General features: G+C 35.7%; 1 protein-coding gene across 4 annotated transcripts in view; it reads right to left on the reverse strand.

The window, feature by feature from the left end:
• Positions 1–23,709, reverse strand: part of LOC145268835 (uncharacterized) — a 1,065,816-nt gene that overhangs the window by 877,703 nt on the left and 164,404 nt on the right. For all 4 annotated transcript variants that reach the window (XM_080124499.1, XM_080124501.1, XM_080124498.1 and 1 more), the window contains exon 3: positions 22,203–22,296. In XM_080124499.1, the coding sequence (XP_079980625.1) occupies positions 22,203–22,296 (94 nt within the window). The remainder of the gene's footprint in view (positions 1–22,202; positions 22,297–23,709) is intronic.

Raw genomic sequence — 23,709 nt, forward strand, 5'->3', positions numbered from 1 at the left:
ACAAAAAAAAAAAAACACAGAGTTCGACTCTTTCAGGAGGCTGGCTTGATTCTCATCACCTTATGATGTTACATTTTCTTGTGGTGAAGCAAATAATAACGGTGTAGACAAAATTCTTTAAATGAATTTGTGGAGGAGTAGTTTAGTAGACAAGTAATTTTAGTCGATTTATTTCAGGAGTTGTAGATGAATATTTTAGTCGTTTTTTTTTTTTTTGACACACATTTTTTGGTGGAGGAAATCAACTATTATTATTAAACGTTATTATTAAACTATTATTATTATTAAACGTTATTATTAAACTATTATTATTATTAAACGTTATATGTAAAATAAATAACATTATTATTTGTCAGTATGCAGAATTAGTTTGTGTACGAAAATAGGTTTATAGATTTTTTTAAAAGTTAGAACGTGTCCTGGAGAACAATAAACCTTGACGAAAAGAATGTAAGAAATACACAAGAAAATAGGTTTTAAATAATAACTCAAGATAATAAATACACAAGAAAATAGGTTTTAAATAATAACACATTTTTTGGTGGAGGAAATCAACTATTATTTTTAAACGTTATTATTAAACTATTATTATTAAACGTTATATGTAAAATAAAGAACATTATTATTTGTCAGTATGCAGAATTAGTTTGTGTACGAAAATAGGTTTATAGATTTTTTTAAAAGTTAGAACGTGTCCTGGAGAACAATAAACCTTGACGAAAAGAATGTAAGAAATACACAAGAAAATAGGTTTTAAACAATAACTCAAGATAATAAATACACAAGAAAATAGGTTTTAAATAATAACACATTTTTTGGTGGAGGAAATCAACTATTATTTTTAAACGTTATTATTAAACTATTATTATTATTAAACGTTATATGTAAAATAAAGAACATTATTATTTGTCAGTATGCAGAATTAGTTTGTGTACGAAAATAGGTTTATAGAGTTTTTTTAAAGTTAGAACGTGTCCTGGAGAACAATAAACCTTGACGAAAAGAATGTAAGAAATACACAAGAAAATAGGTTTTAAATAATAACTCAAGATAATAAATACACAAGAAAATAGGTTTTAAATAATAACACATTTTTTGGTGGAGGAAATCAACTATTATTTTTAAACGTTATTATTAAACTATTATTATTAAACGTTATATGTAAAATAAAGAACATTATTATTTGTCAGTATGCAGAATTAGTTTGTGTACGAAAATAGGTTTATAGATTTTTTTAAAAGTTAGAACGTGTCCTGGAGAACAATAAACCTTGACGAAAAGAATGTAAGAAATACACAAGAAAATAGGTTTTAAATAATAAATCGGAATAGAGGAAACTATCAAAGAATAGAGAAAACGTGATTAAAAAGTCACATATTATGACGTAATAGCAACCGAGTAGTTAATATACGCAGAGTTAGTAAGTTGGTCAGTTGGAGAGTTGGAGGCACCTAGTGACAGAGCTCATGGCCCTATACGCCGGGGAAGCAGAATCTAAGACACGTGTAATCTTTATACACGAAGGATGTTTGAATGAAAGGTCGTTTTTAATTGTGAAGAGGGGGAGGGGGAGAGGAAAGGGAGGCCAGCTTCCCCGAGAGAAGGGCAGCAGGAGCTGATAGTGCTGCGTCTTGGTATATAAGGTTGCCTCTACATAGTCCAGAAACTGATTGCCTCAAGGGCAATGGTCTTTTAGTACAGCATGTACCGGAACAGATACTGCACTTTGATATTTATTTGCTCCCCCACCGAGCAAATTAGGCACAAGGCCGATTTTTTTATGTGAGGAGTGAAGGGGAAATGGGGACCAACTCCCCGGGGAGTAGGGAAGCTGGATAGTGACAATTGGTATGAAGGGTTGCCCCTACATTGACCAAGGTCTTATATGTGGGGTTTCCCTCACATATGGTCTTTGCTTGCAGTATCTGCCGGAACAGATGGTATTTATTTGCTCCCACACCGAGCAAATTAGGCACAAGGCCGGTTTTTAATGTGAGGATTGAAGGGAGGGGGAAGGGAAAAAGGGGACCAGCTCCCGAGAGGTGGGAAATGGGAGCTGGTTAATGGTCAGGCATGTGGGGTTGCCCCCACATCTGGTCTTTGCTAGTCATAGCTAGTCATAGCTTGCAGCATCTGCCGGAACAGATGGTATTTATTTGCTCCCCCACCGAGCAAATTAGGCACAAGGCCAATTTTTAATGTGAGGAGTGAAGGGAGGGGGAAGAGAAAAAGGGGACCAGCTCCCGAGAGGTAGGAAATGGGAACTGGTTAAAGGTCAGGCATGTGGGGTTGCCCCCACATCTGGTCTTTGCTAGTCATAGCTAGTCATAGCTTGCAGTATCTGCCGGAACAGATGGTATTTATTTGCTCCCCCACCGAGCAAATTAGGCACAAGGCCAATTTTTAATGTGAGGAGTGAAGGGAGGGGGAAGGGAAAGGGGGGACCAGCTCCCGAGAGGTGGGAAATGGGAGCTGGTTAAAGGTCAGGCATGTGGGGTTGCCCCCACATCTGGTCTTTGCTAGTCATAGCTTGCAGTATCTGCCGGAACAGATACTACACTTTGATCTTTGTTGGAGCGGCCACGAAGGATGGTATTTATTTGCTCCCCCACCGAGCAAATTAGGCACAAGGCCGATTTTTAATGTGAGGACTGAAGGGAGGGGGAAGGGAAAAAGGGGACCAGCTCCCGAGAGGTGGGAAATGGGAGCTGGTTAATGGTCAGGCATGTGGGGTTGCCCCCACATCTGGTCTTTGCTAGTCCTAGCTAGTCCTAGCTTGCAGTATCTGCCGGAACAGATGGTATTTATTTGCTCCCCCACCGAGCAAATTAGGCACAAGGCCAATTTTTAATGTGAGGAGTGAAGGGAGGGGGAAGGGAAAAAGGGGACCAGCTCCCGAGAGGTGGGAAATGGGAGCTGGTTAATAGTCAGGCATGTGGGGTTGCCCCCACATCTGGTCTTTGCTAGTCCTAGCTAGTCCTAGCTTGCAGTATCTGCCGGAACAGATGGTATTTATTTGCTCCCCCACCGAGCAAATTAGGCACAAGGCCAATTTTTAATGTGAGGAGTGAAGGGAGGGGGAAGGGCAAAAGGGGACCAGCTCCCGAGAGGTGGGAAATGGGAGCTGGTTAAAGGTCAGGCATGTGGGGTTGCCCCCACATCTGGTCTTTGCTAGTCATAGCTAGTCATAGCTTGCAGTATCTGCCGGAACAGATGGTATTTATTTGCTCCCCCACCGAGCAAATTAGGCACAAGGCCAATTTTTAATGTGAGGAGTGAAGGGAGGGGGAAGGGAAAAAGGGGACCAGCTCCCGAGAGGTGGGAAATGGGAGCTGGTTAATGGTCAGGAATGTGGGGTTGCCCCCACATCTGGTCTTTGCTAGTCATAGCTAGTCATAGCTTGCAGTATCTGCCGGAACAGATGGTATTTATTTGCTCCCCCACCGAGCAAATTAGGCACAAGGCCAATTTTTAATGTGAGGAGTGAAGGGAGGGGGAAGGGAAAGGGGGGACCAGCTCCCGAGAGGTGGGAAATGGGAGCTGGTTAAAGGTCAGGCATGTGGGGTTGCACCCACATCTGGTCTTTTCTAGTCATAGCTAGTCATAGCTTGCAGTATCTGCCGGAACAGATGGTATTTATTTGCTCCCCCACTGAGCAAATTAGGGACAAGGCCGTTTTTAATGTGAGGTAAAAACCAGCTCCCCTAATAGTAGGCAAAAAGGGGGCACTCTGGTTACCAAAAATAATAATTGTCCCAGTATAGAGGGTTTCCCCTCCATTGACTGGTACAAATTATCTTAAGTGCAGCATCTGCTGGAACAGATGGTATTTATTTGCTCCCCCACCGAGCAAATTAGGCACAAGGCCAATTTTTAATCTGAGGAGTGAAGGGAGGGGGAAGGGAAAAAGGGGACCAGCTCCCGAGAGGTGGGAAATGGGAGCTGGTTAAAGGTCAGGCATGTGGGGTTGCCCCCACATCTGGTCTTTGCTAGTCATAGCTTGCAGTATCTGCCGGAACAGATGGTATTTATTTGCTCCCCCACTGAGCAAATTAGGCACAAGGCCGTTTTTAATGTGAGGTAAAAACCAGCTCCCCTAAAAGTAGGCAAAAAGGGGGCACTCTGGTTACCAAAAATAATAATTGTCCCAGTATAGAGGGTTTCCCCTCCATTGACTGGTACAAATTATCTTAAGTGCAGTATCTGCCGGAACAGATGGTATTTATTTGCTCCCCCACTGAGCAAATTAGGCACAAGGCCGTTTTTAATGTGAGGTAAAAACCAGGTCCCCTAAAACTAGGCAAAAAGGGGGGCACTCTGGTTACCAAAAATAAAAATTGTCCCAGTATAGAGGGTTTCCCCTCCATTGACTGGTACAAATTATCTTAAGTGCAGCATCTGCCAGAACAGATGGTATTTATTTGCTCCCCCACTGAGCAAATTAGGCACAAGGCCGTTTTTAATGTGAGGTAAAAACCAGCTTCCCTAAAAGTAGGCAAAAAGGGGGCACTCTGGTTACCAAAAATAATAATTGTCCCAGTATAGAGGGTTTCCCCTCCATTGACTGGTACAAACCATCTTAAGTGCAGCATCTGCCGGAACAGATGGTGTTTATTTGCTCCCCCACCGAGCAAATTAGGCACAAGGCCGATTTTTAATGTGAGGAGTGAAGGGAGGGGGAAGAGAAAAAGGGGACCAGCTCCCGAGAGGTGGGAAATGGGAGCTGGTTAATGGTCAGGCATGTGGGGTTGCCCCCACATCTGGTCTTTGCTAGTCATAGCTAGTCATAGCTTGCAGTATCTGCCGGAACAGATGGTATTTATTTGCTCCCCCACCGAGCAAATTAGGCACAAGGCCAATTTTTAATGTGAGGAGTGAAGGGAGGGGGAAGGGAAAAAGGGGACCAGCTCCCGAGAGGTGGGAAATGGGAGCTGGTTAATGGTCAGGCATGTGGGGTTGCCCCCACATCTGGTCTTTGCTAGTCATAGCTAGTCATAGCTTGCAGTATCTGCCGGAACAGATGGTATTTATTTGCTCCCCAACCGAGCAAATTAGGCACAAGGCCAATTTTTAATGTGAGGAGTGAAGGGAGGGGGAAGGGAAAGGGGGGACCAGCTCCCGAGAGGTGGGAAATGGGAGCTGGTTAAAGGTCAGGCATGTGGGGTTGCACCCACATCTGGTCTTTTCTAGTCATAGCTAGTCATAGCTTGCAGTATCTGCCGGAACAGATGGTATTTATTTGCTCCCCCACTGAGCAAATTAGGCACAAGGCCGTTTTTAATGTGAGGTAAAAACCAGCTCCCCTAATAGTAGGCAAAAAGGGGGCACTCTGGTTACCAAAAATAATAATTGTCCCAGTATAGAGGGTCTCCCCTCCATTGACTGGTACAAATTATCTTAAGTGCTGCAGCATCTGCCGGAACAGATGGTATTTATTTGCTCCCCCACCGAGCAAATTAGGCACAAGGCCAATTTTTAATCTGAGGAGTGAAGGGAGGGGGAAGGGAAAAAGGGGACCAGCTCCCGAGAGGTGGGAAATGGGAGCTGGTTAAAGGTCAGGCATGTGGGGTTGCCCCCACATCTGGTCTTTGCTAGTCATAGCTTGCAGTATCTGCCGGAACAGATGATATTTATTTGCTCCCCCACTGAGCAAATTAGGCACAAGGCCGTTTTTAATGTGAGGTAAAAACCAGCTCCCCTAAAAGTAGGCAAAAAGTGGGCACTCTGGTTACCAAAAATAATAATTGTCCCAGTATAGAGGGTTTCCCCTCCATTGACTGGTACAAATTATCTTAAGTGCAGTATCTGCCGGAACAGATGGTATTTATTTGCTCCCCCACTGAGCAAATTAGGCACAAGGCCGTTTTTAATGTGAGGTAAAAACCAGCTCCCCTAAAAGTAGGCAAAAAGGGGGGCACTCTGGTTACCAAAAATAATAATTGTCCCAGTATAGAGGGTTTCCCCTCCATTGACTGGTACAAATTATCTTAAGTGCAGCATCTGCCAGAACAGATGGTATTTATTTGCTCCCCCACCGAGCAAATTAGGCACAAGGCCAATTTTTAATGTGAGGAGTGAAGGGAGGGGGAAGGGAAAAAGGGGACCAGCTCCCGAGAGGTGGGAAATGGGAGCTGGTTAATGGTCAGGCATGTGGGGTTGCCCCCACATCTGGTCTTTGCTAGTCATAGCTAGTCATAGATTGCAGCATCTGCCGGAACAGATACTACACTTTGATCTTTGTTGGAGTGGCCACGAAGGATTGTTGTTCATTCATTTCAGCTTGTGGCAGATTCGTCAATCAAGATGAACGAAAGTATGTTTTCTTTATTTGCAGATTAATCAACCAACATCCGGATGGAGAAAGGTATAATTTCTTTATTGAGAAGATATATAACCGCCCAGAACTGTGTTCTGTCACCTTTGTGTTATCCATATTGTAAATGTCATGTAACCGATGTCGCACATATATACACACACACACATCCACAAAGAATTATGAACATTAGACGACACAAGAAAACCATTATATGCACCCGTTTATTATACACCCGCTATCTAACATAGTTAATTTGGTGCCTACGTAAGATATATTCAATCTGGTACAGCAACCAACAGTTCCTCAAAAGGGAATTAACATATAGTTAATTTAGTTTGTAATTTTACGACGCTTGTAGAAGAGTAATTGTAAACGTATTTGTAGGGAATTAATTAATCGATACATAGCCGTGGTCAACATTTTGTAGACGATTTGCTTTTTGTAAACGAAAATTTTTGTAGACGAATATTTTTAAACAACTTTTTGTAATAGACAAGTATTTGTAGGGAATTAATTAATCGATACATAGTTGTGGTCAACATTTTGTAGACGATTTACTTTTTGTAGACGAATATTTTTGTAGACGAATATTTTTAAACAACTTTTTGTAATAGACAAGTATTTGTAGGGAATTAATTAATCGATACATAGTTGTGGTCAACATTTTGTAGACGATTTGCTTTTTGTAGACGAATATTTTTGTGGACGAATATTTTTGTAGACGAATATTTTTAAACAACTTTTTGTAATAGACAAGTATTTGTAGGGAATTAATTAATCGATACATAGTTGTGGTCAACATTTTGTAGACGAATATTTTTGTGGACGAATATTTTTGTAGACGAATATTTTTAAACAACTTTTTGTAATAGACAAGTATTTGTAGGGAATTAATTAATCGATACATAGTTGTGGTCAACATTTTGTAGACGATTTACTTTTTGTAGACGAATATTTTTGTAGACGAATATTTTTAAACAACTTTTTGTAATAGACAAGTATTTGTAGGGAATTAATTAATCGATACATAGTTGTGGTCAACATTTTGTAGACGATTTGCTTTTTGTAGACGAATATTTTTGTGGACGAATATTTTTGTAGACGAATATTTTTAAACAACGTTTTGTAATAGACAAGTATTTGTAGGGAATTAATTAATCGATACATAGTTGTGGTCAACATTTTGTAGACGATTTGCTTTTTGTAGACGAATATTTTTGTGGACGAATATTTTTGTAGACGAAATTTTTAAACAACTTTTTGTAATAGACAAGTATTTGTAGGGAATTAATTAATCGATACATAGTTGTGGTCAACATTTTGTAGACGATTTGCTTTTTGTAGACGAATATTTTTGTGGACGAATATTTTTAAACAACTTTTTGTAATAGACAAGTATTTGTAGGGAATTAATTAATCGATACATAGTTGTGGTCAACATTTTGTAGACGATTTGCTTTTTGTAGACGAATATTTTTGTGGACGAATATTTTTGTAGACGAAATTTTTAAACAACTTTTTGTAATAGACAAGTATTTGTAGGGAATTAATTAATCGATACATAGTTGTGGTCAACATTTTGTAGACGATTTGCTTTTTGTAGACGAATATTTTTGTGGACGAATATTTTTAAACAACTTTTTGTAATAGACAAGTATTTGTAGGGAATTAATTAATCGATACATAGTTGTGGTCAACATTTTGTAGACGATTTGCTTTTTGTAGACGAATATTTTTGTGGACGAATATTTTTAAACAACTTTTTGTAATAGACAAGTATTTGTAGGGAATTAATTAATCGATACATAGTTGTGGTCAACATTTTGTAGACGATTTACTTTTTGTAGACGAATATTTTTGTAGACGAATATTTTTAAACAACTTTTTGTAATAGACAAGTATTTGTAGGGAATTAATTAATCGATACATAGTTGTGGTCAACATTTTGTAGACGATTTGCTTTTTGTAGACGAATATTTTTGTGGACGAATATTTTTGTAGACGAAATTTTTAAACAACTTTTTGTAATAGACAAGTATTTGTAGGGAATTAATTAATCGATACATAGTTGTGGTCAACATTTTGTAGACAATTTACTTTCTGTAGACGATTTGCTTTTTGTAGACGAATATTTTTGTAGACGAATATTTTTGTAGACGAAATTTTTAAACAACTTTTTGTAATAGACAAGTATTTGTAGGGAATTAATTAATCGATACATAGATGTGGTCAACATTTTGTAGACGATTTACTTTTTGTAGACGAATATTTTATCGTAAACAATATATTTTGTAGGCAATGTTTTTCTGGGCGATTTTTCCTTAGCGATTTCTTGTACACACATACCTGAAGATAAATATTTGTTGACAAGTAGTTGTAGACGAATTATTCGAAACAAATTCTTGTAGATGAATTTAAGATAAACCCATAATATACAGGATGAGCCTTCAATAACTTTCCAGACTTTTTTGTACAGGCATTTAAAATTGTCATATACTCTTGAAAATTCGGTATGTTATTGTTATGCATCTTAGGAGATGACTGAGCAATTTTTAGGATTTTTAGAAATACAAAATGCACAGAAAATGTAGGAAATCTGTTGCCAGGGACGCTGGGAAAATGGTGGGATCCTTCTACCACTCCAGAAGATATCTCACTGCTGATGCAATTCTCTATCTGTATAAAAGCCAAGTACGTCCAAGGATGGAATACTGCTTTTATATCTGGGCAGGAGCTGCTAAAAACAGCCTATCCTGCCTTAACAGAGTACAAAATAAACTTCGTGGTTTGGTGGGGATTTCCTTTTTTCTTCCCTGCAGCCTGTCTCCCACAGAAGAGACGTTGCGAGCCTGTCTTTGTTTTATCATTATTTCCATGGCAAGTGCTCGTCTGAGCTCCAATCTTTCGCCCCCCCCTCGCCAATCTTTCACGAGAAACACCCGTCTGGCTGAAACTACTGTCAATAATTTTCCCCACTCTTTATCTGTGCCTAAATCCAAACGTAGATTCCATGAGCCGAGCTTCTTTCTCAGAAGTGCACGATTGTGGAACTCTGTTCCGTTTGCCTGTTTCCCACCTGACTACAACTTGGATGTCTTCAAGTCCAACATAAACAAATTCCTGACAAACCGCCCCCTTAAGTAAGACACTCTATCAAAACCCCCAATACTAATGATTACTAGAATACTATCTTATTGATTACTGTACACGCAATAACCCTTATCCCTGAGTGGCCTCCGGGCCTTGATAGGTGGTGACCCCCATGTAAAAAAAAAAAAAAAAAAAAAAAAAAAAGGAAACCTGTTTCATAAAATAATAAACACACCCTTCCTAACAAACTACAGATTTCAAGGCTGGTGACCCCCTCCCCCCACACACATACACTTAAAGATCCCACCCCCACACAGTAGAGATCCCTAGATGTAAAAGATCCTTCTACTACAGTAGTTTCTTCCCCAGAACCGCTAGACTCTGGAATTCCATTCCAGGTTCCTGCTTCCTTAACTGTACTGACATGCAGAAGTTCAAGTGCAACGTGAACCGACATCTTGCTGCCCAAATCCCTACATAGTGCCCCAGTAGTTGCTGCCCCTGATAGTAGCCCGCTACACCAAAGTGGCAATTTGCCTTGTTTGGGCTGAAAATGTAATTAAAAAAAAAAAAAAAAAAATCTAGCATAAAATCTAATGTCTTATTGTATGTATGATGCTGCTATTCCTCAATAAGTTTCCAGACTTTTTTTGTACATGCATTTAAAATTGTCGTAGACTCTTGAAAATTCAGTATGTTATTGTTATACATCTTATGAGATGACTGACTAATTTTTACGATTCCAGGTTCAAATGAACAGCTACAGCAGGAATTGCATTTTGAAGATTAACATTTCAAATCATAAAGCTTAAATACCTAAATTTATATATATATATACTAGCATGGATGCCCGGCGTTGCCCGGGTGTTTGAAGGTGTGTGTTGAGCAAAAAAAAAAAAAAAAAAAGTGGTAGTAGGAAGGCAGGCTCGAACCCGTACCGCGAAGGAGGAAAAGAACGGGGAAAAAACGTGACGTCTTTGCTGTTACGACCACCACCAAACCGGAAGTGACATAGGTTTAAATTAAGGCTAGACAATCGAAAAGAAGGGATGACTTTCGAAAATATCGGCGAAAAAAGCGACACATCCCTGTAGAAAAGTGCCTAGTTGAGGGTGAAGAAATTAATGTTTTTAGCCAATTTTTCGGTATTTGTGGTCTGAAGGGTTCAGCTTAAAACGATACTGATCTTGTAAAAATCCGTCGCCTCTGTCGTAAGTTTTAGGCAAACATACAAACATAGATTTATATATTTGTAACTAAAATTTTCAATCTAAACCGATTAAGAAGCTTTCCCTATCTCTGAATACTGAATACCCTTTATGTAAAATTTTAAATGTTTAGACCAGAAATTGGCTGAGTAATTTGGTAGAGACTGCAGAGGTCAATTTTTTTTAACTTTGACCCTTATAATGACCCCTTAACATTTGTTTTGGGCTCAAATCAAGTTATTAAGTTAGGTGCATGTCCAAGGAACCTATATCTAAAATTTCAAGTCTTTAGACCCAAAATTGTCGGAGGAGTTTGGTAGAGTTCTCAAAGATCAAATCGTTGAACTTTGCCCCCTTAACAGCCAAATTTCTGGCTGAAAACTGATTACAAAGATTTTTCCGAATCTCAGTACCCTGTAGATCAAATTTCGAGTCTGTAGACTGAAAATTGACAGAGTCATTGTGTAGGGAAATGTAAACAGACAGACAGACAGACAGACACTTTCACTTTTATAGATATAACTTAATTGTCAACAAAAAATAATAGTCCTATCTTCTTATATTCTTGCATATATAGCTTTGGGTGATGGGAGCATGCCCTGCATGTGTCCCATCCCTCTGTCTCCGTCACACACTATGTGAGTGACGCAAAAGAAAATCCAGAAATTCATCCGAAATGAACCAAGGCGCCAAAACTAATAGCAACACTTGGACTTGACCTTTGGGTTAATATCAAAGTGTAGTATCTGTTCTTCAGATCTTACACTTCAATTTCTTGTTCTCTATTAGTGGAGGAGAAATCCTTCACGACTGAGACAATTTTTTTAATTTTTTGTTCCTTTTTCTTCACATTAAAAAAAAAAAAAAAAAAAAAGACCCTGGTGTCTAACTCTGTCCCGTGGGGAGGCGTTGTAAATAGAAACACTTGAACTGCAGAATCACTCTTAGTCATGTCACTGCAACTACTGGGAGTGTCAAGCTGGAGTCACGTTGGCAAACATATGAGTTGCCCAACCATCTCAATTACATCGGTTGAATTTCACCCTGGTCACCATCTTGGGGGTTAAACTACTTGTGCACCTGAGAGAGTCCATTTCATCTCATTTTGTCCGTAGCAGTTTTTTTTTTTTTTTTTTTTTAAATCAATAGAATTGATTTAAGTTTCATTTAGGTTTTTACATATACGAGGTGCATTAAATGAGTTCTCAGAATTTTTTCTACAAGCGTTTAAAATTGTCATCGACTCTTTAAAATTCAGTATATTATTGCTATACATCTTATAAGATGCCTGACCAATTTTTATGATTTCAGGTTCAAATAAACAGCTACAGCAGGAATTGGAATACACCCTACTAAAGCCTGATTGTCACAGCTGGTGAATTTCAAAAATGCAATCTGGACATGAGGGCCCTTTAGAAGAATGATATGCAATAAAATTATGTTTCAAACTTGGAAAAATACCACAGAAACGTATAGAATGCTTCAGACTGCTTTTGGACCATCTTGCATTAATCGAGCATCAGTTGTTGAGTGGCATAAGCGATTCAAGAAAGGCAGGGATTCTGTAAGGGATAATGTAAGGTGTGGGAGGATTAAGGAAGTCAGAACACCAGAGTTGATTGGCCAAATAAAGAATTTCATGGATAAGGACCTTTATGCGTCTATAGAGACAATAAATGCACAGTTTGATGTCGGTGTGGGAACTGTACCCACAATTATTCGTGAGGAACCGAAAATGTCGAAGATTTGCACAAAGTTTGTCCTAAGGATGATCAGAGAAGATTGGACTATTTGACCAAGATGGGCACCGAGACAATTTCTCACCCTCCCTATTGTCCAAACCTTGCTCTTTGTGACTTTTGGTTATTCTCTAAACTCAAGGAAAACCTTAGAGGCTGTCGTTATTGAGGAGATGAAAGGGGCTGTGACGTGACATGCTCACACAGGAGGATTTCCATGGGGGCCTTTCAGAAGTTGTTGGAATGGTAAAACAAGTGCGTTGCAACCGGAGGAGATTACTTCGATGGGGGACTAGAGTTTCATATATGTACTATAAATAAAAGTGCCCATACGAAAATAGTCTGGAAACTTATTTAAGGCACCGCGTACCTTTACAAATACTAACTGTTTTATGCATATGAGAGACTGGAACTTAACTCGGATGTGGACGCTAATGATCTAACCCCATAAAAATAGATGCTCGCTACCAAAAACTCAAAGTATAGTATTTGTAAAAAAAAGACTGAGACTAGCAACATCACGTCTGAGAGAGAGAGAGAGAGAGAGAGAGAGAGAGAGAGAGAGAGAGGTTGCAGTGACGAAGAAAGTGTAGGGACCAATCAAATTATAAGTACATTTCTATAATTTATCAAGAACCTTAAAATTGGTCCGAGATATGACAATACTAACAATTGTGATGGCTGGCTCTCGTCTGGGAGAGGCCCCGTGTTTTGACAAGCTTCTGGATTTGACCTTTACTCCTGATCTGAAATGGAACACGTACATCAAGTCTGTTGCCAAGGTCGCCGGAAAGATGGTGGGATCCTTCTACCGCTCAAAATGCACAGAAAATGAAGGAAATCTGTTGCCAGGGACGCTGGGAAAATGGTGGGATCCTTCTACCACTCCAGAAGATATCTCACTGCTGATGCAATTCTCTATCTGTATAAAAGCCAAGTACGTCCAAGGATGGAATACTGCTTTTATATCTGGGCAAGAGCTGCTAAAAACAGCCTATCCTGCCTTGACAGAGTACAAAATAGACTTCGTGGCTTAGTGGGGGATGCCCTTTTCTCTACCCTGCAACCTGTCTCCCACAGAAGAGACGTTGCGAGCCTGTCTTTGTTTTATCATTATTTCCATGGCAAGTGCTCATCTGAACGCCAATCTCTGGTCCCCCCTCACCAATCTTTCACAAAAAACACCCGTCTAGCTGAATCCACTGTGAAAAATTTCCCCCACTCTTTATCTGTGCCTAAATCAAAACGTGGATTCCATGAACAAAGCTTCTTTCTTAGAACTGCACGCCTGTGGAACTCTGTTCCGTCTGCCTGCTTCCCATCTGACTACAACCTGGATGTCTTCAAGTCCAACGTTAACAAATTCCTAATGAACCGCCGTCTTAAGTAAACACTTCATCAAATCTCCACACTAACGTACTGTACTTGCAATAACCCTTATCCCTGAGTGGCTTCCGGGCCTTGATAAGTAGTGACCACTATGTAAAAAAAAAATAAATAAATAAAAAAAAACCCGTATGCGGTTTGATATTAGATTTGTAGAAATAGAGAATAGACTCGGGTATGAGAAATTGTTTAGAGCGATAGAAAGAACTGATTTTACGAGAAGCAGAAAGAGCAGTGGATGGATTTAATATATGAACTGCAAGAAAGATTTGATGAAAAAAGAAAGACTGAGAAGTTTCTCATCGAGAGCAGAGCCATTCATAAGTATCTCGAGAAGAAAAAGGGACACGCCTACGATTGAAGTCCAATACTTCAAGTCGAAATTCTCGGAAATCAAGGTACCCTCTTCCTGTTGCTAACAATTTATCTCTACAGGGTTAACGATAAAGTTGTCGCCCTAAAGAAAACAACACTACAGCTTTATTGTAAAACTTTTATTGAAAAAAAAAATCAATTCGGGTAACTTGATTATGTAGTAGAGCTGACATCGATTAAATGTAACCATCTTCAGCCTCAATCATCGCCTCGATACGGGTTCGGAACCGGGAGCATGCATTTTCTACAAGGTTAAAAATACAATAGCGAATTACTTAGGTCTTTTTCCCAGTGATGGCTGACGAAACGAAAACATGCTACCTCTGTGAATTAAATAAAAGCATTCCATTCGAAATTTCATGTAGATTCCCGCGTTTGACAAGACCTGAAGAAGCTTGGAGGAGAACACTGAATTAAACGTTGTGAAAATAGCGCTGAAGATGCGAAAAGTAGTCAGAAGAATCGAAATAATACAAACTTATCTTCAGGCAAAGATCACAGAGTAGTATCTGTTCTGATGCTACACTGAAGTTAATTTGTCCCTGTTTTCATTCTTGCCTAATTCCAAAGTGTGTCTTTTTTAGGATCTGGTTTTACCCCCCCCTCTTAAAAACGACCTTGTGTCACATTTTGCTTTCGTGGGGAAAGCAAATAAATACTAATAGAAAAAGTAGATATGGCCCCTGGACCAAGATCACAAGGTAGTATCTGTTCTGATCTAATACTTAAATTAATTTGTCCTTAGTCAATGTAGAGGAAATTCCTTCTCGACTAAGGCAATATTTTACAAAGAACTAACAAACATAAAACAATAACTTTCCCAATAAAATTGTCGGTAAGCACATAAAACTATTTAAACTCACTCCATAATAAAAACATAAACCCTAACAAAAACCGACACCATCAAAATATACTATAAAAACCGATTACACACTAACTACACAACAGACGAAAAAATAACAAACCTAATTAAAATATACACCAGCCCCACCGACCAAAACAAAAAGATCAAATTAATAATATATTATACTAAATTTAAAAACCTTCAATTTAATAATTAAAAACAATAATATTACTAACATCACACTAAACCAAACTAATGTAGTGCATGAATTTATTTGCCTCCTTGAAGAAGGTCTCCGAACCCACTTTAAAAACTCATACAACGCATACATAGGCCACACAACAACAACACTCTCCCGACAACTAACCTATCATTTAGCTGACAATAGCTTCATAAAACAACACCTAACATTCCATGATAAAAACCTACATTCGTCCGACATCAAAAATATCATAACTAAAAATACTAAAATTCGATATCTTAACAACTGCTCACGATGACTAAAATTATTAGGAGCTCTACTTATAAAAAAGCTACAGCCCTTTTTAAACCGGATCTCATTTAAAACCGGGACAAATATACTAACAGTATTTAATAACTAACATGAAACTAAATTAATATAAAGTAGGAAAATCGAAACTAAAAATAAAATAAAATAAAAATAATCTGTCCCCAACCCTCCTGCACCTATCTTTATAGCCAGTTGAAAAAATTTTTATAAATACTCCAAGCCTCAAAGGAAAAGAAAACAATTGCTACTAACGATAATCGGATGCACCGATAGAAAGCGCTTAAAAAAATATGGCCGAACAAATCTTTTGGGCGCCATTCTATATTATAAGTCTGCCGAAATTAAAAAGACTGCTGAGCAAATCGAAAAAATATCCAGAAATCCGGAAAAAGGAATAACTGTCGTATTTAGAAAGCTTCTTTCTTAGAACTGCACGCCTGTGGAATTGTCTTCCGTTTTCCTGCTTTCCGGCTGACTACAATATGGTTGTGTTCAAGTCTAAAGTAAATAAGTTCTTGATGAGCCGTTCCATATAAGTTATTAAATTTACCAAATTTTCATTGCTAATGATTACTATATTGACCAATTTCTACTGTACACTCTTTAACCCTTATCCTTGAGTGGCCTCTGGGCCTTGATAATGTGGTGATGCCTTTGTAAAAAAAAAAAAAAAAAAAAAAAAAAAAAAAAAAAATTAATCAGACGTTTTTTAAATTTTTTTATTTATTTATTTTTTTGTAATTACATTTTCAGCCCAAACAAGGCACATTTCCACTTTGGCGTAGGGGTCTACTATCAGGGGCAGCAACTACTGGGGCACTATGTTGGGATTTGGGCAGCAAGATGTCGGTTCACGTTGCACTTGAACTTCTGCATGTCAGTACAGTTAAGGAAGCAGGAACGTGGAATGGAATTCCAGAGTCTAGCGGTTCTGGGGAAGAAACTACTGGAGTAGAAAGATCTTGAACTCTTATTTGCGTCTTATTTGCATTTTTCTTTTTGCCTACTTCCAGCTAATTCTCTATTGATTATTATATTGTACCCAATATATAATAATGATTTCAAAAGTTAAGAAAAAAGACTTGGGTGCCATCAGCTAGAATCGAAGTCAAAATATTTCGTTTCCCAGCCGCGTCTCCTATTTACTGAGAAACAGGCAAGAAAGAATTAATATTTTTTGAGGGCTGGTTTAAAAACGACCCTGTGTAACATTTTGCCCTCATGGGGAAGCAAACATATAAAAATGATATGGACTTAAGCCTGATATCGTAAAGTGTTCTTTCAAAGACAAGTTTGAAAATGAACGCAAATAAGAGTTCAAACATTTTGTAATATTTTAATAATATGTACTAGCGGGGCCTGTGGAAATTCCACAGGGGACTCATTCATATGTAATATATTGATGTTGGCATTCTGTAGATGTTCAGCGTCAATGGAGACGCCCTCATATAATTGTACCTATTTACTATGCCTCCCCACGGGACAAAGTTAGACACCAGGGTCGTTTTTTAACGTAGAGAAAAGGTACAAAAATATAAAAAATTGTCTCAGTCGTGAAGGACTGATCCTCCACCGAAAGAGAACAAGAAATAGAAGTGCAGCATCTGAAGAACAGATACTACACTTTGATCTTGTTTATATATTTTATTGCTTTTAAAATTTTGTAAATACAATTAAGTAAAAAAAACAAAAGATTATCAAACAACAAAATTAGGCACAAGGCCCTACAAGAAATTGGGGAGGGGAAGGGTTCAGGGTCTTTGTGACTAAAGTGATTAAAAGTAATAAATGTAGACTTTGGAGTCTTACTCTTGACTGGCAACATTTACCAAAATACCTCATTCACTCTATGGATCTTAAACTAACTAATAAATCCCCAGCGTTTAAGAGTCAAAAACATATTTACAATTTATAAACAGTTGTCTGTGTGTCTGTGTATGCATTTTTTTTTTTTAATTAATTTTGTGTGTGTGTGTGTGCATCTGTGAAAAAATAAAGTTCAATTTCATTGGTAGATAAAAAATCTTGACCAAAAGGCCAAGTAAACCCTCATATTATTGTAGCTCTTTTGTTAAAAGTGCAAAAGTATTTTTCCAAGCTAGCAGGGACGCCTGACGTAGCCAGGTCGTAAAATACACTTAAATATATTAAATATATTAATTCTTGCTGACCTTAAACTATATCCGATAGTGAGGCCCCAGCTCATAGGCTTTGGGGAGCGTGGAGCCACCCTTTAATTGCCATTGCTCCCAGGTCCACTCTGACCCGGAGTGGTAGTACCTGTTAGGGTCACAACTATGGGTTAAATAGAAATCGACTTGAAAAAACAAATATATTCTATTAAAAAATTGTTCTTCAGAATCACTGGATTCGGCATTAAATAACCTGAAAAGGGTTGATATGCCGTAAAACAAAAACAACAACAACCAACTTAATTCTTGCAGATTTCGTATATATTATAATAAAGTTAATGTTCTATCGATTTTTATATATTATACAGTTGTGATTTCAAAAATAAAAAAATATATTTATATAACTTGCGTTCATCAGCTTGAATCGAAACCGAATCCCAAACTTATGAAGAATTCTTGATAAAATTATTTATAAAAAATAGATTACTAAAGTGCCATCAGCTAAAATCGAAACAAAGACATATGAAGAATTCTTGATAAAATTATTGAAAAAAAAAAGAAAAAAAATTATTGAAGTGCCATCAGCTATAATCGAAACCGAAACCAAAACTTATGAGGAATTCTTGGTAAAATTATTTATGACAAGAAATGGAAGTACATAACAATTAAACGATCCGGATATAAGCTTGATACAGAAAATGACACACACTGTCGCATTAATATATAGATGCATCGTCATCTTGTTTGTCATAAGTTTAAAAGATATCTCTTTAAGTGGCATTGTCTGCCCGTAAATCGTCCGTCAAGTTTAAAATATAATTTTTAGATATGTCTAGAAATAATTTAGTTTAAAATAGCCTCTGAACAAAAAAGAAGTAAAAATATTGATAAATAATTGTTTTTACTTGGAAGTCAACACTTACAAAGACCCGAAAGCCAATCGAGGATAAGAGTTAATAAATAAGGTGGTTGTGTTGTAATCGTTAATGGTTTGAATTGGGTAGAATTTAATTATTTATGGGGACGGCTCAACAAGAATTTGCTTGCATTTGATTTGAAGGCTACCATGTTGTATTCAACTGGAAAGCAATCCGGTGGAACAGTGTTCCACAGGTGGACAGTTCTGGGGAAGAAGCTTTATTCTGGAATCTGCATTTAGATTTAAGCACAGATAGAGAGTGGGGGAAATCGTTTATAGTGGTTGTAGCTAGTCGAATGTTTTTTGTTTGGCAAAGGGCGACTATAGATTGGAGTTGAGTCAAGCACTTGTCATTAAAAATCGCGATAGGGCAGAGACAGGCTCGCAACGTTTCTTCTATGGGGAAGAGGTTGCAGGAAAGAGAAAAGGGCATCACTTACTAGGTTTCAAAGCCGGTTTTGAACTCTATCGAGGCAGGATAGTGCGTGTCGAGCAGCTCCTGCACAAATGTGGCAACAGTACTTCATTTTACGGCGTACCTAGCTCTTATACAGATAGAGGATTGCAGTGACAGTGGGATATCTGCTGGAGTGGTAGAGTAATCCGACCATTCTGTAGAGCAATATTGGCAACAGATTTGATTATGTGTTCCATTTCAGATCAGAAGTGAAGGTAAGTCTCTGAAGCTTGCCAAGACGTGGAGCTTCCCCAAGACGAGATCCACTCATTCTAATCATGGTGTGATAGGCGTCAGATAATAATATCAATTTATTATACATATCATATTATATCAATTTATTATACATGTAATATTATATCAATTTATTATACATGTAATATTATTTAATTTATTATACATATCATATTATATTAATTTATTATACATATTATATTATATTAATTTATTATACATATTATATTATATCAATTTATTATACATATCATATTATATTAATTTATTATACATATCATATTATATTAATTTATTATACATATTATACTATATTAATTTATTATACGTATCATATTGTATTAATTTATTATACATATTATACTATATTAATTTATTATACATATCATACTATATTAATTTATTATACATATTATACTATATTAATTTATTATACATATCATATTATATTAATTTATTATACATATCATATTAATTTATTATACATATCATATTAATTTATTATACATATCATATTATTTTAATTTATTATACTTATCATATCAATTTATTATACATATCATATTTTAATTTATTATACTTATCATATCAATTTATTATACATATCATTATATTAATTTATTATACTTATCATATTATATTAATTTATTATACTTATATTATATTAATTTATTATACATATCATATTAATTTATTATACATATCATATTAATTTATTATACATATCATATTATTACGTTGACAGATCGAATCAATTTATTTTTACTTTTATGAATAAAGATTTACAAAACACCAAAGTTGCATCGAGTTTGTGAGAAATTCCATATACAACCGCCATCTTTCTTGTTTAGGCTGCCCACACAATTCTAGTAGCTGGTTCGTGATTGGTTAATTTTTTAATCAATCAAGTAAATTGCTTTTTTTTCTTTTTTTACATGGGGGTCACCACTTATCAAGGCCCGAAGGCTACTCAGGGATAAGGGTTATTGCGTGTACAGTAATCAATGAGATATTATTGTAGTAATCATTAGTATTTGGGGTTTTGATAGAGTGTCTTACTTAAGGGGGCGGTTTGTCAGGAGTTTGTTTATGTTGGACTTGAAGACGTCCAAGTTGTAGTCAGGTGGGAAACAGGCAAGCGGCAGAGAGTTCCACTGGCGTGCAGTTCTAAGAAAGAAGCTTTGCTCATGGAATCTACGTTTGGATTTAGGCACAGATAAAGAGTGGGGAAAATTATTGACAATAGTTTCAGCCAGACGGGTGTTTCTCGTGAAAGATTGGCGACGGGGACGAGAGATTGGAGCTCAGACGAGCACCTGCCATGGAAATAACGATAAAACAAAGACAGGCTCGCAGCGTCTGCCGCCTTTTTTGTATCATGCTTTTATTTTTCACTCTAACAGAAACTCGGCAACGGGATAGACTCAGCGGTTCCCTTTCGAGGGAACCAAGACAATTTCTTCATGGACCCCAAACAGTTGCGAATGAAGGCTACAACTCTACAAGCAGAGACAATTATATTGCTGTATTCATCCTAATTTTATTTTCAAGATGAAATGTTATATTGGCAAAAACCTTTGCACCGTTCCGATAACAAAATCCGATAAAATACTCGATACATAATTCAATTTTAGAAACGCTGAATACAATAATACTAACACTTTCCTAAATTAAATAGATTCTATAAAATTTTGGATATAAAATTAGTTTTTAGAAAAGCTTAATATAATAATAATAGCACATTTTAAAATTTATTAAATAAATTTGATATAAAATTTGTGAATTAATAAATTTGCTAAAAATATCAATTTTTTAAATGCGATATAGTCGATAAATAAATTAATTGAATAAATAAAATTTGATGAACACAGCAATTTTTGAAATTCGGTAAATAAATTCTATGAATAATTAAATCAACATATACAATCAATAAACATAGAGATCTTTTAAAATCAACAAACTGAATAAATAAATTCGATGAATAAATTGCTAAAATAATAAAATTCGATTAAGAAATCAATTAAATATCGATTTTTATTTGCTAAACTGAATGAATAAATTCGATGAATGAATTTTGAAAATAATTGAATTCGATCAATAAAAATATCGATTTTTATTTAATAAACTATATAAATTCGATAAATATTTTTTAATTATTAAGTTCAATGATTAAATCAATATAAATATCGATTTTTATTAAATGAACTGAATAAATTCGAGAAATAAATTCTCAAAAGTAATTCAATTCGATTTTTAAAGGAACTGAATAAATAATTCGATATAAATAAATTCAAACAATGATTAAATTCAATTAGAAATAAATTTTTACAAATAATTAAATAATCAAATTCGATTAATAAATCAATAAAAATATCGATTTTTATTTAATAAACTATACAAATTCGATAAAACTTTGTTTATTAAATTCAATTAGAAAATTTTTTTACAAATAATTAAATAATTAAATTCGATTAATAAATCAATAATATATCGATTTTTAAAAATACTAAATAAATAAATTCTATATCAATAAATTAAAATTATTAAATTCGATTAATAAATCTATAAAATATCGATTTTTTAAAAAATAAACTAAATGAATAAATTCTATATAAATAAATAAATAAAATGATTAAATGATTAAATAATTAAATTCGATTAATAAATCAATAATATATCGATTTTTAAGAATACTAAATAAATAAATTCTATATCAATAAATTAAAATTATTAAATACGATTAATAAATCAACAAAATATCGATTTTTTAAAAAATAAACTAAATAAATAAATTCTATATAAATTTGAAAAAATGATTAAATTCAATTAATATATCAATAAAATATCGATTTAAAAAAATATACTGAATAAATAAATTCTATATAATAAATTTTAAAAATGATTAAATTCGATCAATAAATTAATAAATGTATAAATTATTTTAATTCAATCAAAAAAAATCAATAAAATATATTCAATAACCACACGTACATTTGTCCCTTTTGAATGGAGGCACACCCATTCGTATAACGGCGACGATCATAAACACTAACACCGGCCATAAGACTTCTAGAAGAAGAAGAGTCTGAAAAGAAAGAAAAAAGAAAAATAAACAAAAAAAGAAAAATATCTTTGAACAAAGATAAAAAAGAAACAGAAATACTTTCGAACTATATAAACAAAACAAAAGTAAAAACAAGAAGAAAAACAGAAACATTTAACAAGAGTAATAATAGACAAGAAAAAATAATTTCGAACTATAAAAACAAAAAAGAAATAATTTCGAACTATATAAACAAAAAAGAAATAATTTCGAACTATAAAAACAAAATAAAAACGAACAAGAAATACTTTCGAACTATACAAGCAAAAGTAAGAAAAATATTTTCGAACTATATAAACAAAACAAAAGTAAAAACAAAAAAGACTAGGTAACTTAGATATATATAATTATAAAACTGTTGACCTTGCTTGCTTTCTTGCATCCTTTCTTCAAAAATTAAGCGATTCCACCTTTTAAAATAGAGATTACATGTGAATTATATATATATATATATATATATATATTTAGGCACATATATATTTTTTTGAAGCGCGTCTAATTTAACATGAGAGTATTATTCTATTTTACGATTTTCTTCATATCTTTTCTATTCGCCGAGCGGTCTTTATGTTAGAGAATGAATCGAGAGAGAGAGAGAGAGAGACACAGAGACAGAGACAGAGAGACAGAGAGACAGAGAAAGACAGAGACAGAGAGAGCGGGAGCGAGGGGGAGTAAATTATATTGTAGACATGTTGACCGGAAGTGAGGGTCAGCTGATCGGATTGCGTGCGAGTCACGTGATCAGGTTAGCTGAATAGAAGAGATTGGGTTTTGATATAGAAGACGACGGACGGCTTAATAGTCGTCTCCTCCTCTTCACTGTGGGGGGACGCTGACGTGTGTGGAAATCAGACCACAGAAGGATAAACCACGCAAGCCAGAGATTCACTTCCATCCTTCTGCGAGACATCTGGAAAGTGAATAAAATTATAGAACCAATTCCTTGTCTGGGAGTGAATGAATCTTCGTCCCGAAACAGGTACCAGTCTTCCCTCCAAGACACGAGATGAATTCAAGTGGACCAACATCGACGACGCCTGAAGGTATGTCCAAATAATTCATGTACCACACACACACACAAAAGCATATGAACAATTAAATACAAAGATGCAACAAATAGATAGAACAACTAGAAGAACACACAAATATACAATAAATACAAATTTCAGCTGGCATATATATATATATATATATATATATATATATATATATATATATATATATATATATATATATCAATCGGTGTGTCCGATTATCATCAGGAGCGATTATTGTTGCTATCGTTTTCTTTTTCTCTGATGCTTGGTGTATTTATAGTTTTTTTTATTATAGGTTATAAAGGTGGGCGCAGGACGGTTTAGAAGAATATGGCTGAACAACAACTTTTGGGTG

The sequence above is a fragment of the Euprymna scolopes genome, chromosome 44 (genome assembly GCF_053919585.1).
Source record: "Euprymna scolopes isolate OS-2025 chromosome 44, ASM5391958v1, whole genome shotgun sequence".
Classification (NCBI taxonomy): Eukaryota; Metazoa; Mollusca; class Cephalopoda; order Sepiida; family Sepiolidae; genus Euprymna; species Euprymna scolopes.